This window comes from Argopecten irradians, chromosome 7 (genome assembly GCF_041381155.1).
Source record: "Argopecten irradians isolate NY chromosome 7, Ai_NY, whole genome shotgun sequence".
Taxonomy (NCBI): domain Eukaryota; kingdom Metazoa; phylum Mollusca; class Bivalvia; order Pectinida; family Pectinidae; genus Argopecten; species Argopecten irradians.
In genome coordinates this window covers 4,829,555-4,848,637 of record NC_091140.1, presented here as the reverse complement: position 1 = coordinate 4,848,637, position 19,083 = coordinate 4,829,555, and the positions used below count along the sequence as shown (strand labels likewise).

Sequence of the window (19,083 nt, the reverse complement as noted above, 5' to 3'; positions counted from 1 at the left end):
TGATTTATATCACAAGGTAAAACTAACGGGTATGATTTATATCACAAGGTAAAACTAACGAGTATGATTTTATATAACAAGGTAAAACTAACGGGTATGATTTATATCACAAGGTAAAACTAACGGGTATGATTTATATCACAAGGTAAAACTAACGGGTATGATTTATATCACAAGGTAAAACTAACGGGTATGATTTATATCACAAGGTAAAACTAACGGGTATGATTTATATCACAAGGTAAAACTAACGGGTATGATTTATATCACAAGGTAAAACTAACGGGTATGATTTATATCACAAGGTAAAGTAACGGTATAAGGTATGATTTATATCACAAGGTAAAACTAACGGGTATGATTTATATCACAAGGTAAAACTAACGGGTATGATTTATATCACAAGGTAAAACTAACGGGTATGATTTATATCACAAGGTAAAACTAACGGGTATGATTTATATCACAAGGTAAAACTAACGGGTATGATTTATATCACAAGGTAAAACTAACGGGTATGATTTATATCACAAGGTAAAACTAACGGGTATGATTTATATCACAAGGTAAAATAAGGTATGATTTATACACAGTATGGATAAGGTATGATTTATACACAGTATGGATAAGGTATGATTTATATACAGTATGGATAAGGTATGATTTATAACAGTATGGATAAGGTATGATTTATATACACAGTATGGATAAGGTATGATTTATATACAGTATGGATAAGGTATGATTTATATACAGTATGGATAAGGTATGATTATATACAGTATGGATAAGGTATGATTTATATACAGTATGGATAAGGTATGATTTATAACAGTATGGATAAGGTATGATTTATAACAGTATGGATAAGGTATGATTTATATACACAGTATGGATAAGGTATGATTTATACACAGTATGGATAAGGTATGATTTATAACATAGGTATATATGATTTATACACAGTATGGATAAGGTATGATTTATACACAGTATGGATAAGGTATGATTTATACACAGTATGGATAAGGTATGATTTATAACACAGTATGGATAAGGTATGATTTATACACAGTATGGATAAGGTATGATTTATATACAGTATGGATAAGGTATGTATGATTTATATACAGTATGGATAAGGTAGTTGATTTATACACAGTATGGATAAGGTATGATTTATACACAGTATGGATAAGGTATGATTTATATACACAGTATGGATAAGGTATGATTTATACACAGTATGGATAAGGTATGATTTATACACAGTATGGATAAGGTATGATTTATATACAGTATGGATAAGGTTATAACGTATGGAATTTTATATACAGTATGGATAAGGTATGATTTATACACAGTATGGATGGTTATATAAAGGTATGATTTATACACAGTATGGATAAGGTATGATTTATATACAGTATGGATAAGGTATGATGTATTATTATACACAGTATGGATAAGGTATGATTTATTACAGTATGGATAAGGTATATTATAACAGTATGGATAAGGTATGATTTATACACAGTATGGATAAGGTATGATTTATATAACAGTATGGTAAGGATAGGTATGATTTATAACAGTATGGATAAGGTATGATTTATAACAGTATGGATAAGGTATGATTATAACAGTATGGATAAGGTATGATTTATAACAGTATGGATAAGGTATGATTTATATACACAGTATGGATAAGGTATGATTTATACACAGTATGGATAATGGATGATTTATATACAGTATGGATAAGGTATGATTTATACACAGTATGGATAAGGTATGATTTATACACAGTATGGATAAGGTATGATTTATACACAGTATTGATAAGGTATGATTTATACACAGTAAGGATAAGGTATGATTTATATACAGTATGGATAAGGTATGATTTATACACAGTATGGATAAGGTATGATTTATATACAGTATGGATAAGGTATGATTTATACACAGTATGGATAAGGTATGATTTATACACAGTATGGATAAGGTATGATTTATATACAGTATGGATAAGGTATGATTTATACACAGTATGGATGAGGTATGATTTCTAATGATAGTAAGGAATCACTGATTTAACATTTTAGCTTCTACATTATTGATACACAAATGTATCAAGAAAACACAAAACAAACTCTGATTTTCTTTCTTTTCATAACAGTCTATTACCAATTCTTAAATTGTTTTGAGATCCTATCCTCCTATTTTGAATTATGTATGACATTTTACCTTACTGACTCAATCAGTGTCACAATAATAATTGACCCTTCACCTTTAACCTTATCTTAAACTTGAGTCACAGTTAATGACCTCTTAACTTAGCTAGAGTAACTGTCCTGATATCTAAACTTACCTTGACCACAGTAATGACCGTTAATCTTTTTTGTAAAATCAAAGTAATGGTTTTTGACCCCAAGTCACAGTAAATACTTCTGACTTAACATACAAAATATTGACTTAAATGACTTAATTTACTCTGTGATAATAATGACCGTTTGACCTTACTTTAAGACAAAGCTATGACCTTTGACCTTATTTTGAGTCATTGTAATGACCTTTGACCTTACTTTAAGCCATAGTAATGACCTTTGACCTTACTTCAAGCCATATGTATGTATGACCTTTGACCTTACTTTGAGCCATAGTAATGACTTTTGACCTCACTTTAAGCCATAGATACGTATGACCTTTGACCTTACTTTGAGTCATAGTAATGACCTTTGACCTTACTTTGAGACATAGTGATGACCTTTGACCTTATTTTGAGAGATAATGATGACCTTTGATCTTACTTTGAGTCATAGTAATGACCTCTGACCTTACTTTGAGTCATAGCAATGACCTTTGACATTTCTTTGAGTCATGGTAATGACCTTTTAACCTTACTTTAAGCCATATATATTACCTTTGACCTTACCTTGAGTCACTACTACCTAGGATATGTTGAACAACCATCATGGAGTCGACGGCCTCCTGGTCCACCTGCATCATACTGTTAGTGGCGGCCTGTGATGCAATTCTGGTATTCTGGTCACTCGGCTACAAACAATACAATTAACTTATAGTCAATATCTAAATTGATTGTTTCCAAAGTCCCTTTCCCTCTTTAAAAATAGAAAAATAAAATTATTTACAATCCTACTCTGTTTCTGCTTTTAGAAGTCTTATATAGAAAAGCTACATATTGAAGTCTAAGTTTCTTTTTTTTTCAGTTTCAAGAGAGGCATTTGATAGATTAAGTTTACTATAACAAAGAATTAATCATTACCGTCTTTGTATTATATCTAGTAGTAAGAAGCAGTGGAAGGTTATTTAAGCTCTAGTGAGATAACAATATTATACAGTAACCTATTACATAAAATCTCTGACCTTGTCTGTTTTCCATCTTTCCCTGGCAGTGACCGGTGCAGTGCGTGGCCGCTTGCCTGCATGTGTAGCACCTACAGGACGTTTAGACTTGGCCAAGTTTTTCACATAAGTATGGCCACCAAACCGTGTGGCCTGCCATCTGTATAAGGGGAAATAACTCATATAAAATGTGACGGATCACAAATGAGAAATATGTACAAGTTGTCTAACTTTTATGTGAACACTAGATGAAAGTTTGGGTAAGAACATAAAAATTAAAAAAAAATAAACATTACACCATTACTCACAAAGTAATTTTTGATATAATGATATAATATATATATTTTACCGATTAAGTATATAATGTAATCAATAAAACAGTGAATGACGCATTAGCTTATCAACTACTGTATGCATGCTATAGTTTAAACACTTGTGACTTTTCCCATACTGATTTAATGTAAAATATCCTATTTGACCAAAAGTCCCTATTTCACCTTCATATATTACAGTTTCCTCCTAGGGGAATTATGGTATCAATTGTGACGTCATATTAGTTTGAGAGAAAAACATGACATTATGCTTGCAAACACATGACGTCGCACTCAATACCTACCTGTAGGAGCAGATAAGTTATTTATACATGTATGCATAGACGGAATAAGGGACGTACCTCCTTGACAATTTGACTTTTGACAACATTATAAGAAATGTTTGAGGACGCAGAGGATATCCAATTAAATTACAAAATGATGACGCAAGTTAAAGACTTTGATGATTTTTGCAGTTATATCTAAATGCATTTCAATTGTTTTATCCCAGACAACCGCAAATTGTAATGCAAATTGGGTTGTGGTTACCCACAAAATTCCTACAGATATATAAGCCCCAATAAGCCACCAATTTCCCAATTTTCAGCCTTCCATTTTATCAAATGAGATATTTGTTTATGTAAATCAAGCATAGATAAGTAATCTAAATCAATTAATATACTTCTTAGTTGCTTTGTAGATTAGAACATATTAAATAGTTTAAAAGCTGAGTTAATTAGCATGCTATATGGCCTTTTAGTAATTAGTTTAAATTGATTATATCAGTAACTTATTTACAGATATTTGTAACTGATTGCAACATGAAAAGTTTTCCTGAATCAGAAAAAAATTACTTTGCAATTTATAATCCAAACAAATTTTTAGAAACATGGATTTTTGTAACTATTACAAGGTATAGGTACCAGTGAAATACTCTCCCCCTTGTCCATGAACTATTACACGGTATATAACTACAGTGCTCTCCCCTTTGTCCATGAACTATTACACAGCATATAACTACAGTGCTCTCCCCTTTGTCCATGAACTATTACACAGCATATAACTACAGTGCTCTCCCCTTTGTCCATGAACTATTACACGGTATATAACTACAGTGCTCTCCCCTTTGTCCATGAACTATTACACAGCATATAACTACAGTGCTCTCCCCTTTGTCAATGAACTATTACATGGTATATAACTACATTGCTCTCCCCTTTTGTCCATGAACTATTACACGGTATATAACTTCAGTGCTCTCCCCTTTGTCCATGAACTATTTCACAGCATATAACTACAGTGCTCTCCCCTTTGTCCATGAACTATAACAAGTTTACAACAGTGCTCTACCCCCTTGTCCATGAACTATTACACAGCATATAACTACAGTGCTCTCCCCTTTGTCCATGAACTATAACAAGTTTACAACAGTGCGCTACCCCCTTGTCCATGAACTATTACACGGTATATAACTACAGTGCTCTACCCCTTTGTCCATGAACTATTACACGTACGGTATATAACTACAGTGCACTACCCCTTTGTCCATGAACTATTACACGGTATGTAACTACAGTGCTCTACCCCTTTGTCCACGAACTATTACACGTACGGTATATAACTAGTGCTCTACTCCCTTGTCCATGAACTATTACACAGTATATAACTACAGTTGTCTCCCCTTTGTCCTTGAACTATTACACGGTATATAACTACAGTGCTCTCCCCTTTGTCCATGAACTATTACACGGTATATAACTACAGTGCTCTCCCCTTTGTCCAGCTTTTACACAGTATATAACTACAGTGCTCTCCCTTTTCTCTATGACTAACATGACTGAACCAATCTACTGATCACTGAGTAAATATATGTAACTGACAAATCAACTGCTAAAATTTATATATTTCACAATTACATATCTGAGATAACTCAGGTCTGTTTATGTTTTAGATTGGTTCAATCAAGTTCAGTCAGTCGACAATGTTAGTCTCACTTGTATCGCATGGAGTCCGGTGTGATTTTGCCTCGCCAGTCAATCGCCTGAATCACAGAGTTAGTTGGTGTGGGCACAGACTTTTGAGATGTGAATTTTTCAGGTGCATCAGGAGAGGGTATGAGTATATCACGGCTTGAGAAGGGGTTAGAGGTCAAGAAGAAAGGTCGTGACACAACAACATCAGCAGACGTGACGGGCTGACTGATAACAAGAAGGAGATATCAGAAAACAATGGAATCAACATCAACAACGTAACAAGATCAAGATAATGTTAAAAAACATCTTCTTTATCAGTAGTGATTTACAATACTGTGTATCAAAATTCAAAATCATTTCACTTTTTAGCATGAAATTATAATCTAGAAAATGAAGAAGAACAGTAAGAAAGACTAATTATTATGCAGATATCAAGTTTATGTATTAAGTAGAATCTCTTACAGTCAGGTTGATAAGAAAGATTGATTAATACTTTCAGCTAAAATTGTAATTGTGCATCAAGTCAACTGAACTTGTTCAATCGAATTGTCTTGAATACATAATAATATCTAAATTAGATAGGTTGTGTGCATTAGCCATTCCATAAGGAAGTAAGATTATTATTAATTGTGCTAATTCCTAAGCCAGAGGTGTCAGAGGCTGTGGTCAATACAACGGTTTCAAACTACAGAAACGATGAGGGCCGAGTACAATTAGTCCCATCTTCCTTGGGCCGAGTACAATTAATCTCACCTTTCGTGGGCCAAGTACAATTAGTCCCACATTTCCTGGGCCAAGTACAATTAGTCCCACCTTCCTTGGGCCAAGTACAATTAGTCCCACTTTCCATGGACAAAGTACAATTAGTCCCACCTTCTGTGGGCCGAGTACAATTAGTCCCACCTTTTGTGGGTCGAGTATAATTAGTCCCACCATTCATGGGTCGAGTACAATTAGTCCCACCTTTTGTGGGTCAAGTACAATAAGTCCCATCTTCAGTGGGCCAGGTACAATTAGTCCCACCTTTCCATGAAATTATGACATCACAGTCACGGGATAGTATGACTAATTAGTGGTAATCATACTTTACCAACACTGTTTTGGTATTTTGAAACCAGTGTATTGAAGACTGGTGGTAATTAGAATGATAGATAGGCTGTAGTGGTGAAAAGATTTATCTTGGAAAATGAGTTAAATATAGTTTTCTTTTTTTTTTGTATCATAGCTTTCTTATAATGTCTCTTACCCCAGTTAATCTTCTTGTCAAATATAAGGTCCCCAAAAGGAATATACAGAACATATCTTCTGACAAAGTATTCTGACCACATCAGTACAGTGAATAGAGCAGAAGAGAAGCTTTACCAATCTTCATTTCTATATAAAGGTTTCTGACCACATCAGTACAGCTTGACTCCCCCAGCTTTGGATCCACCACTGTAACCCCTCACTGTTGTATTAGAATTATATATCAGTAAATCAACATTAAATATATTTCTGTTGATAAATGTGCAGAACATAGTGTAGATGACTTACGTTGGTGTATTTGACCTTTGTACTGGACTAGTTGACCTCATGGTATGGTGGACGTGATATGTGGGCGAGGCTGACCTCATCCCCTGGGGATAGCTGGCTACTATAGGACTGGCTGATCTCACTCCCGTGGCCGTACTGGGGCGCGACAACGGCCTCATGGGAACACCCATACTGGACGGCTGTCGGAAACCAGGCTGGGGGGTCGGGGCCAACTATATACAAATCACAGACAGATTCTCAAAGGAATAAATTACACAAGCTGTTAATGTCAAGATCAATTATAAAGATTTAGATAGAAATTAAACTACTTGACTTACTGGTAATATTTATGATAATTATTTCTATAAGATCCACATCATACTGTAAACCCATTTATTTCTGAGTGCAATAAATTCTGTGTACTGCAAAGACGATCAGTGAAATCCAAAGTAGCAAGGCACGCAAAGGAGAAATTCGCCACAAAAATCAGCAGGTTAACATAAACATAAGTTAGGTAGAATTGCGACTAATTAAGAATTATCTCCAGTTAATTCTTAACTATCTTTACACATTAAATTATTATGCCAAAAGTTGTTTCTGAATCTATTTTCTGTCTTTATTTTTCACATTTTTCTTAGAAAGGCCCTACATATATTTCTGAGAAATGGATCTGTAGCTAGTATTTGGCTGTCTGTCCTACCTTTTCTTTATAGTGAGCCATATCTTCTGTAACATCATCAATCATAGTAACCACTTGGTCAAGTCGCACCAAGTGACCAGTCCCCACCACCTCCAGATCCTTCTCATCTGCTGGTTGCTCCTCATTTTCTCTGCAAAACGAAAGCACATGGGAATTATCTCTATACCTGGTCTGCACATAATCCAACAAGTCACATAAAGGAAGGTAGTTTAAGGATTTAGAAGATTGGTAAGAAATTTGTTTAAAAGAATGTGAGGTGATGTACGGTATTTTCTGTGTGATTTTATAAGTACATTTCAGTAGAGTAACACTATAAAGTAAATATCTAATCCGTGTTAACGAGGCAAACACATATGTATATCCCGACATCCTGAAACGCATTACAATGTATACATATTAACCAATACAGGGGAAGTAACTCTTTCTAAGCAGTACTAGAACCAACCAAGAAAAACTCACTTATTACTTAGAAGTTTCCTGCCCAGAGGCTGTACTTTTTGTTGAATTTTGTGTTCTGTCTTTTTGTCCTTGACCTCTGACCTTGGAGCAGATTTACTTGGTGACGAATAGGGTCGATATTTTGGAAGTTTAGCAGGATAATGTCCATCTGTAAACTGGTAGAACTCTTCCAGTTCTTGGTTACTGATGGATTTTACATGATTAGCCTCAACAGGCAGAGGACCCAATACTGCACAAACAAACAATCAATTTTTAAAACAATATCTCTTCGCAGTAACTGCTTTTGGAAATGCTAACAACAATAAGTTTAAATTGTAAACCTGATCATCTACTGTACCTGCTGATAGAAGTTACTTAAGAAATCTGTCAATCGTTTTTTTCTTTTTAATTCATTTACTTTTTGTATAAAAAGTCTTTTGATGTTTCATTTTTGTTCAATATTTTCATAAGTAAGTGTCCATTACCATATTCCCATGTAGCTGATAATTTTTTGTTGGGATATTTTTGCAATTGTGAATAAGAGGTGTGACTGTATTACACCTGGCGATCGGTCAATGCATTTACCAGTTAGTAAAAAAACTTGAAAGTCTTGATGTACAGGACATGGTAACTATCTGTTATTTTATGTGTTGACTGTAACAGATGTTGCTGTCCTAATTGCCATGGTAACATACCTTCTGGCTCCTTACTTTCCGGGTTCTGGGAAGTGTAAAAAGCCAGCACCTGTGGTGTTTCGGTCTCTGGAGCCTCACTCTGGTCATGGGCTGCATAACGTACGTCAACAGCTGTACCACTACGTCCCACAAAATTCAGTTTACCTATATAGTCAAACATATCTCACAGCAATTAAATTGTTAATCAATTTATAATCATCACTGTAAATCTACTTATATTAGAGTAGTCAAATTTTTAGCATAGATGCAAAAAAATGTATATTATGTTAAAAGCGCTAAAAAAATAGTACAACTACAATGAATCCGTTTACAGTCATTACATTGCTTAACATTATTTAATTCACACTCTTCTGATAGGTATTAAAAATAGTTTTTTACATCTCTTAAACATGCAATTATATATACCTATATACTGATTAAGAACACAGAATTACATGTACTCATTCTCATTCCTCCACTATAGAACAAATGTCAATAACACAAAGACATAAATGCTTTTTTAACTGTAAATAGTTAAAATCATTTCAGGTTTCCCTAACTTCAATGGCAATGTTTTAACTACAGATTTTCTACCACGTATTTAGGGGGAAAAAACCTGTAGAAATTCAACATTAAAAAATAGGAAAAACATTGAACATTGATAAAAAGGTAACTGAATTAGATGCTCAAACATGGAGAAGTTAAAAAACAGAGACTGAGAAAGGAATTGAGGAGCAAAACAAGATAAAAAACAAGAGCTGTTGGAGAACAGCAAAGCTCGCCTATTCAGAAGAAGTTGATGTTCAAGTATTTACTATCTAAACATGGAAATATGACAAATTAACAGACTCAAAAAAACCCTAAAGGGCCCCAAATTGGTTGTATTATCACGTTCAGCATCCATACACATTAGGAAAATAAAATCATAAACATTTATGATGACTTAAGCTTAAACAATTGACGAAACAGAAACTTGCTCAAAAACTTTAACGTGAAATGGGACGCCAACGCTGACGCCGACGCCGGGGTGACAACATTAGCTCCCCCTATTCTTCGAATAGACAAGCTAAAAAAGGTTAAACATAATGATTAAGTTATCTCCCTTCTTAAATATGTATTGGTTATCTCCCTTCTCTACCTGCTTCAGTTTCTTGCTTCAGTTACAGTGGAACTCGGTTAATACGAACTCGAAGGGGCCAATATAAAACTTTGAGTTATCTGAGTGTTTGAATTAAGCGAGCTCTCAATTAAGTCTACTACATGGTAATAGATCTACTTGTTCCGTGTCGTAAAACGATGTGAGCATGAAAGGTATCAAAATCGTTGATTGTGGTTGCAAAATTATAACAACAAAACCTAAATAAATCGAAAATATAGATTCATTATCTGCAGTCACAACAATTTTTTCACGCACATACAGACATAACTTACGTAACTGAGACACATGTGTTCATAGGAAGTTATGTAGAAAGTAATGCTGCGCCTGTCAACTCATGATCAAACGATGGTGAACGGTGTAAAGTCTATTTTGCCGAGTAAAAAGTTCAAAGCACTAACATTGTTCACACCTAAATAATTGTAGCATCGCTCTATAAAAACAGTTATTGTGTACAGTTCCAAGTTGTGATTTCATTTGGAACACAGTGCCAGGTGGCTAGAGATTTGTTCCGCTGGAGTGATCACATCATACATGTGACAGGCTGCACCTGTTTTTTTTATCATGTCACTATTTCAGTCGGGGTAATGTTTATGTAAGTAATGAACATGTACTGCAGCTTTACAATTGATTATCGCTGATTGTTCATTAAACAGTTTTTTCATGTTTTTGTAGTTGTAAGCAGCTTTTGAAATTTTGTTTTACAGCAAATAAAATAAAAAAAGAAATCAGCATTTTTGGCATTCTCGGTGACCAAAAGCTCCCAATTCTAGTTATACAAACATTTTATGTATGATTTTTGTCATTCGGACAAAAAATTTACGCCGTATTATCCGATTTTTTTGAGTGTTCCTAATTCGAATTTTCCGAGTTTGTTAAATAAAGATAAAGAACGAATTCGGCCGGGGCTGGCAAAGTACTTCATATTAAGCCGGGTTGTCGAAATTATATGAGTTTGTATCAAGCAAGTTCCACTGTAATTAATTTAATATTTCAATTATTAATTCAACAACATATTCAATCTTACTTTATCATTATTAACAAATTAGCCAAAAACCAAGTCTAAAGTTCATATCCTTTCCCAACTTTAGATTTTAGTTATCTCCCCTGGTGAACTTTTTACTGTGTAATTTATTCATATTAATTAAGAAAAAAATACATGAGAAGAACAGAGGTTAAATAAAATATCTATAAATGATTTAAATTAATCATATGCTAAAATGGAAAACATAAATAAGGTTAAATTAAAAAATAATTGCATATACAATACATGAAACATTTAATAACCATCACCATTACTAAGACATTAAAAACTTTGTGAGTTTCCTTGTCCCGCAAAATTCTAAAATTGGAATTGGTCGCATCTATTTCAAAAGTAAATTATTCAATTATCAACTAAAAAGAAATATAATGTTTCTAAAAGCAAGCATTGTACAATGTCACCAACATGTTTCTTAAGGAATTTAACCAGAAGGGTACAAGCATGACTGACCAATTCCAATTATAATCTATATTTTGTTCAAACACAATGTTTATACACTCATTATTATATACAAAATACCTATAGACAGCTGTACGGACTACATGATACATCATAACCCCGGAACGTATACTTTTATATATATTCACAAAAGATCATCATTTCCCCATATAAATCTATCCTTTTTGTCTTCTATCAATCTACAGAACTGAGCTTTTCTGTGAAATTATTAAGATCACAATGTTTTTTTTTTTCAATTTGATAGAAAATGTTATCAGGAAATGAAAAAGTATAGGTGAACACAAGTTTCTTAACAAATCAAACAACTGAAAATGTGATGTTAAAGACATTATTGGAAAAAAACAACATATAAAACAAAAAATGTCACCATGGTAACAGAAACACCTTCAAGGTGCATAGATTACCTTGAGAGTAAGCCCGTGCAACTGGACTTACAGAATGTCCTACGAGGTGGGCGAAGGAAAAACAGTTTTATATTGTGTATCAAAGTTTCTTATATTTTCAGAAGAACCAACATCAATAATTAAATATATATACACGAATACTGATTAGAGTCATAGTTTATTCAGCCAAAAAAATCTATCTATAACTATTTCAAAGTAATATACCGAATTAAAATTCAGCTTTGATAATTAACATTTCCTGGATGAATTCATTTTATTAATTATCTAATCCTAAAATATTTCAATAGTGTACATTATATACTTACTTAGAATATCCTGTCCGTAAGTCCAGTCCTTGTTAAATGATTTCCAGTTCTCAATTTTTGGACTTCCTGTCGTTGGCCTGAATATGGGTAATCCATCATTTTGTGTGTGACCTTCACCTGCTGAAAATAAGCAAAAGTGACCTTTACAGTAATGACCTTCACCCACTGAAAATAAACATAACTGGCTCCGTACAATGATGACCTTGACCCAATGAAAATAAATTATAAATGACCTTCACCCACCCCAATTAAACATAACAAGCAAATTTGTGGAATTTCCATCCCCCACTTTCAGGCAGAAAACAACTTTTTTTATTAAATCAAAGGGACATAATTCTGCTAATTAAGATCTGCCAAAAGTGGCGATCAAACTTGGCTAAGTCCTAAAGGCATTTAACTTTGTTACCAAGCTTAAACAATATTAGTTTTAACATTTTTTAGTTATTAAACAGAAACTGTAGAAAAATGACATTTGTAGTAAATTAAAGGGCCATAACTCTGATAAATACCTCTACTGAAAGAGTTGATTGAACCTGGCCAGGCACTTAAGGCATTCAACCTTGCAACCAAGTTTGAAGAAAATCGGTTGATATTTATTATAGTTATTGTACAGAAGTGGCAGAAACTGACTTTTTTTTTATTTAAGCAAAGGGCCATAACTGCGCTAAATAAGGTCAAACTTGGTCGAGTCTTTAAGGCATACAACCTTGTTACTAAGTTTGAAGAAAATCTGTTTATATTTGTTACACTTATTGCACGGTAATGACAGAAAATGACGTTTTTAATAATTCAAAGGGCCATAACTCTGCTAAATAAGGTCCATCGACAATTGCGATCAAACTTGACCGAGTCCTTATGGCATATAACCTTGTTACTAAGTTTGAAGAAAAATCGCTTTACATTTATTACACTTATTGCATGGAAATGGCAGAAAATGACGTTTTTATTAATTCAAAGGGCCATAACTCAGCTAAATAAAGTCCATCGACAGTAGCAATCAAACTTGGCTGAGTCATTAAGGCATTTAACCTTGTCATCAAGTTTGAAGAAAATTGGTTTACATTTGTGACCATTATTGCACGGAAACGAAGTGTTACAGACAGACGAACAGACAGACAGACAGACAGACAGACAGACAATCCCAATTAATATCCTCCGTTTTGGAGAAAGCAGGGGATTACTAACATTTACACTGACAACCTTCACCAAATGAAACTAAATATAAATGACCTTAACACTAATGACCTAAACCTGCTGAAAATGAACATAACTGACCTTTACACCGATGAACTTCAGTTGCTGAAAATAAACATATAACTGACCTTTACACCGATGAACTTCAGTTGCTGAAAATAAACATATAACTGACCTTTACACCGATGAACTTCAGTTGCTGAAAATAAACATATAACTGACCTTTACACCGATGAACTTCAGTTGCTGAAAATAAACATATAACTGACCTTTACACCGATGAACTTCAGTTGCTGAAAATAAACATATAACTGACCTTTACACCGATGAACTTCAGTTGCTGAAAATAAACATATAACTGACCTTTACACCGATGAACTTCAGTTGCTGAAAATAAACATATAACTGACCTTTACACCGATGAACTTCAGTTGCTGAAAATAAACATATAACTGACCTTTACACCGATGAACTTCAGTTGCTGAAAATAAACATATAACTGACCTTTACACCGATGAACTTCAGTTGCTGAAAATAAACATATAACTGACCTTTACACCGATGAACTTCAGTTGCTGAAAATAAACATATAACTGACCTTTACACCGATGAACTTCAGTTGCTGAAAATAAACATATAACTGACCTTTACACCGATGAACTTCAGTTGCTGAAAATAAACATATAACTGACCTTTACACCGATGAACTTCAGTTGCTGAAAATAAACATATAACTGACCTTTACACCGATGAACTTCAGTTGCTGAAAATAAACATATAACTGACCTTTACACCGATGAACTTCAGTTGCTGAAAATAAACATATAACTGACCTTTACACCGATGAACTTCAGTTGCTGAAAATAAACATATAACTGACCTTTACACCGATGAACTTCAGTTGCTGAAAATAAACATATAACTGACCTTTACACCGATGAACTTCAGTTGCTGAAAATAAACATATAACTGACCTTTACACCGATGAACTTCAGTTGCTGAAAATAAACATATAACTGACCTTTACACCGATGAACTTCAGTTGCTGAAAATAAACATATAACTGACCTTCACAGTGTGAAAAAAATACAAATCTGATTTGTTAATATTCCAAAAAGGCCAACATCTTTAAACCCCACAACAACATCTAATGTTAATATTACCATGTTGTTGCTGTCGAGTCTTGCTCCCTGACAAAACTCTCATGGAGGACGCCATGTTTTCCCGAGCAGCAACATATTCCTGTTCGGCTTGCTCTGCCTCCTGAGCGGCCAGCTGAGCGTGAGGGTTCACCAGACTAGCTATGGGGTGTATCATCTTCTTAGGCATGAATGCGGCATTGGACACGTTGGAGGACTAGTAAACAAGAATTATACATGATTATCTATATCATACCTTTGCTGTGCCATTATTTTCATTCTTTTTATAGTCTAATAAGAAGGAGTTCCAGGATTTGGTTGCGATAAAAGGTGTGTTACTTTCAGACTGATAGCATAAACATAGTCAAAGATTCTGAATGTACATAAGTGAGCCTGCGATAATCTTAAAGCCAATAGTCTGGAAACTCAGTGTACGGATGGAAATAGAAGGGAACAGATCATTGACTTAGTAAACAAAATGTGGAAATTTTGCACCCCAGATGGTTGAAGATGGACGCTAGTGTCCAGATTATCAAGGGTCTATTTTGTCAGTATTGGTAGACTTGATTATTGTCTCCCTTTCCCTGTAATAAAGTTGTACCCAACTGGATATGACCGAGTTATTCTGTCATACCTACAGGTGTAATACTGGCTCGTCTAGAGCAATACACTCATGTCCCCTGAGACTGTATTGCATGGCTACCCATGCAATAAAGCCTCGTGATGTCACGGCGTCAACAAAATTTCTATTTTCTCGGTAAAATTTTAGCATTTTTTTCACAAATATGACTGGTTTTACTATACAAGTTGCACACAACAGAAATTTTGTTAAAAATATAACGGAATTTTTCATGTATGGAAAATTGACTTTCAGTCGTGGATTTCTTCGATTTTATTTCAAAATGATGGGCTATTATAGTTGTAAAATTGCAATAAAACGTCTAGGTATGAAAGAAAAATACTCTTTCATAAGTGGATATGAAGGATAGTGATATTCTACCCTCGGGATCACAAAATGTTGCAAAACCCTCGGCAAGCCTTGGGGTTTACCACATTTTGTGACCCTCGGGTAGAATATCCCTATCCCTCATATCCACATATGAAAAAGTCTTTTAATATTATATGCCTCTTTTCATGGGGAAGGACATAAAAAGTATGGTACCCTATCTGTGATGGTTGGCCGGATACTCGCTGAAGGAGTCTGGGCACGAGATAACTTCCTTCTCGTCTCCGGATAATCCATGTCCTCAGCATCTGTGTTCACAATATCATCATTCTGGTCTTTGTCACCACGGTGACTTTCACTGATCAGACTCTCAATGTAATGGGGACTGATGTTAGAGACATCGTCTACTTCTCGACGGGGCGTACCATCACCGATATCATCATGTGGAGATACCAGGTGCTGTAACTGTTAAAACAAAGAAATGAATGTAAGAGGTATCGTCATGATGAGGTGTATCATATGCTACCAATATCATCATGTGGAGATGACAGGCGCTGTACTTGTTAAAACAAAGAAATGAATGTAAGAGGTATCGTCATGATGAGGCATATCATATGCAACCAATATCATCATGGGGAGATGCTAGGCTCTGTACTTGTTAAAGCAAACAAGTAAATTTTGGATGCATCATCTACTTAACTATGGAGCATATCCCATAATATTATGTGGAGAGGTAAATGAACAGCTAATTTTATAAGCTAGGAGTAAATAAACAAAAGACATTACCGTATTTTCCGGAGTATAAGCCGCTACTTTTTTCCCTGAAAATCGGTAGTGCGGCTTATACATCAGTGCGGCTTATCCGTGGACGAAAACCAAAATCTGACCATGTTTTTGCATGATTACGTCGTGATTCACATGTGAAAATCTTTAGTTTTACTCGCCAGTTTTGTTAAGTTATACATCGACCAAATCACTGTAAAAAGTGTTTAAAAGATAAAATATGCAATGAAAATATATTAAAGATGAAAATATTTACGTATCAGATGCATGTTCATTCGTAAAATTGTTTAATTCACGGAAAATACGGTAGTTGAGCTCTTATGTTTTGATAATTTTCAGGAAATTTAATCTATATCAAGAAGTTCAAGGTAGATTTTATATAACTGGTTTTTGTTTCCATGAACCAGAGATTGGCCAAGAGGCCAAAAATTTGTAAAAGATGTGACATTTGTACTGTTTAAATTAGTTAAAGATGCTACACCGCCAACAAATGGTATTTTTTCACTATAAAAACAGGAGCAGACGATTTAGTAATTTTCTTCAGTTACAGAAGTTACGTACTTTACACCATTACCAACATTGAAAATTTTGAGCTTCTAATTTTATTTCAAGTTAAAAATATGAAAAATAATTAATTGCATCCCGAAAAAATTCCGTGGCACTATATTCTATATGGAATGAAGTACTGATTGCGCATGCACCAAAGGCAAAACAAATTATTTTATATTTTTTGTGTTAATTAGACATATATATACACGATAAAACACCAATCATTGTTCAAATAATGAATATCATTTATGCTCTGTCGGCGGTGGAGCATCTTTAAATATTTTTAAATTCTATGAAACCAAAGTGAACACTAGATTATCAGGAAAACAATTCAAGCCTATCATGTACCCACAATATACTCACAGTATAACACATGTATATCCAAGAACTAAAAACTTCTACCACTAGACGTTTCTGATACCAATTCTTTCATAAAGCAAAAGACATTATTGATTAATATGTGAGACGTCCTCTAGTTACTACAGGGTAGCACATAGTTAGCTATAATAGACAAATTTCCTGATAGAACGTAACAAACTAAGGGTCATATCAAGGTTACAAAAAAACACTAAAAACTAGGCCAGGTTTACTGTGGAAATCACTGATAATTAGCAGTAATCATGCTGTAATAAGGCTGTTTTCCTGTGGTTGATTACCAGGAGAACTAAGGTATATCACATGGCTATTTCTGTCCAATATTGATCCATCATTAGGTACCATGATATTTGATTTAGAACAGTGTCAATAATTATATATAGGTCATACCTGTAACAATAATAGCCAAGAAAACCATTTGGAATCATTATACCTCAGGCTTCAAATGGGCATTTTACTATATAGCAGTATTAAAAGCATTATGTCTCAGGCTTCAAGTGGGCATTTTACTATATAGCAGTATTAAAAGCATTATGTCTCAGGCTTCAAGTGGGCATTTTACTATATAGCAGTATTAAAAGCATTATGTTTCAGGCTTCAAGTGGGCATTTTACTATATAGCAGTATTAAAAGCATTATGTCTCAGGCTTCAAGTGGGCATTTTACTATATAGCAGTATTAAAAGCATTATGTCTCAGGCTTCAAGTGGGCATTTTACTATATAGCAGTATTAAAAGCATTATGTCTTAGGCTTCAAGTGGGCATTTTACTATATAGCAGTATTAAAAGAATTTCATGGACATGAGACTTTGTAACACATATGGGATTTGGTGGTAGTTTAATCATCAAAATCCTACATATAGTTATCAATATAGTAAAAATCAAATAAAGGGGTATATCACCTTTCAAGATATTTTGTGTTAAAGGACTGCCTTTTAAAGTAAATTGATAATGTATTAAAACTAAGAAGTGCTTGTCACTTCTGGAGTTATTTATGGTCCTTACTTGATTTCAATCCATACTCAAGTTCAACTTTGGATTGTTGAAATCTTTGAAATTCAGACACATATAGTGATATTTGACCTTGACATAAAAATTAAACATAAATAACTCAAAAATTAGTAGATACAAAGTACCGTCTTACACTAATGTATATAGCAATGTGGACTTACAGCTTTAATAATAAAACATCAAAAAACTAAAAATTAAAGCCAAAAACCAAAGAAATGTTATAAATTACTTGAGTAACCTGCATTATCGGTAGTTAATTATATGTCCATAGGACTAGTCCTACAAAGAATTTGATCAATATTAACATATAATCCGTCTGTTTGTTTTAAATCTTCTTTTTATATCTCTCTCTTCAGAATCAGTCATTTTTAAATTTCTAGTGTATAAGTCACAATTCAAAAGTAATCACTCATCATTTAATTCAAAATCCAACTAGTTTACCTGGAGAAGGCGTTGATTTAAGGAAAGTTACGGTACCCGTTATACGATAATGATATAAACAGTTTGGATCCTTAAGAATATTTCCATATCTTCTAGCTACATACACACCATTCCTGACCGAATCCATTGTTTCAATCATCGTTATTTAAATTTTCTCTTTGATGTTTTCAAGAAAAAGGAATAATTTATCTCCATCATAACTCCATTTCCTGTCAGTGAGCATCTCGATATCGACACAGAACCGTCGTAGCACCAATAATTCCTGCCTTACCTGACAAACAGCAGCCTCATTCTGTTACATT

At 33.9% G+C, this 19,083-nt stretch overlaps 1 protein-coding gene across 1 annotated transcript in view; it reads right to left on the bottom strand.

Annotated features, from left to right (window-relative positions):
* Positions 1 to 19,083, bottom strand: part of LOC138327335 (uncharacterized) — a 102,766-nt gene that overhangs the window by 40,701 nt on the left and 42,982 nt on the right. Inside the window, exons 7-17 of the mRNA XM_069273353.1 lie at positions 15,839 to 16,087; positions 14,701 to 14,893; positions 12,344 to 12,463; positions 12,039 to 12,077; positions 8,999 to 9,142; positions 8,325 to 8,553; positions 7,866 to 7,995; positions 7,187 to 7,398; positions 5,675 to 5,878; positions 3,391 to 3,529; positions 2,939 to 3,060 (exon numbers count right to left, since the gene is read on the bottom strand). Coding sequence (XP_069129454.1) covers positions 2,939 to 3,060; positions 3,391 to 3,529; positions 5,675 to 5,878; positions 7,187 to 7,398; positions 7,866 to 7,995; positions 8,325 to 8,553; positions 8,999 to 9,142; positions 12,039 to 12,077; positions 12,344 to 12,463; positions 14,701 to 14,893; positions 15,839 to 16,087 — 1,781 coding nt within the window. The remainder of the gene's footprint in view (positions 1 to 2,938; positions 3,061 to 3,390; positions 3,530 to 5,674; positions 5,879 to 7,186; positions 7,399 to 7,865; positions 7,996 to 8,324; positions 8,554 to 8,998; positions 9,143 to 12,038; positions 12,078 to 12,343; positions 12,464 to 14,700; positions 14,894 to 15,838; positions 16,088 to 19,083) is intronic.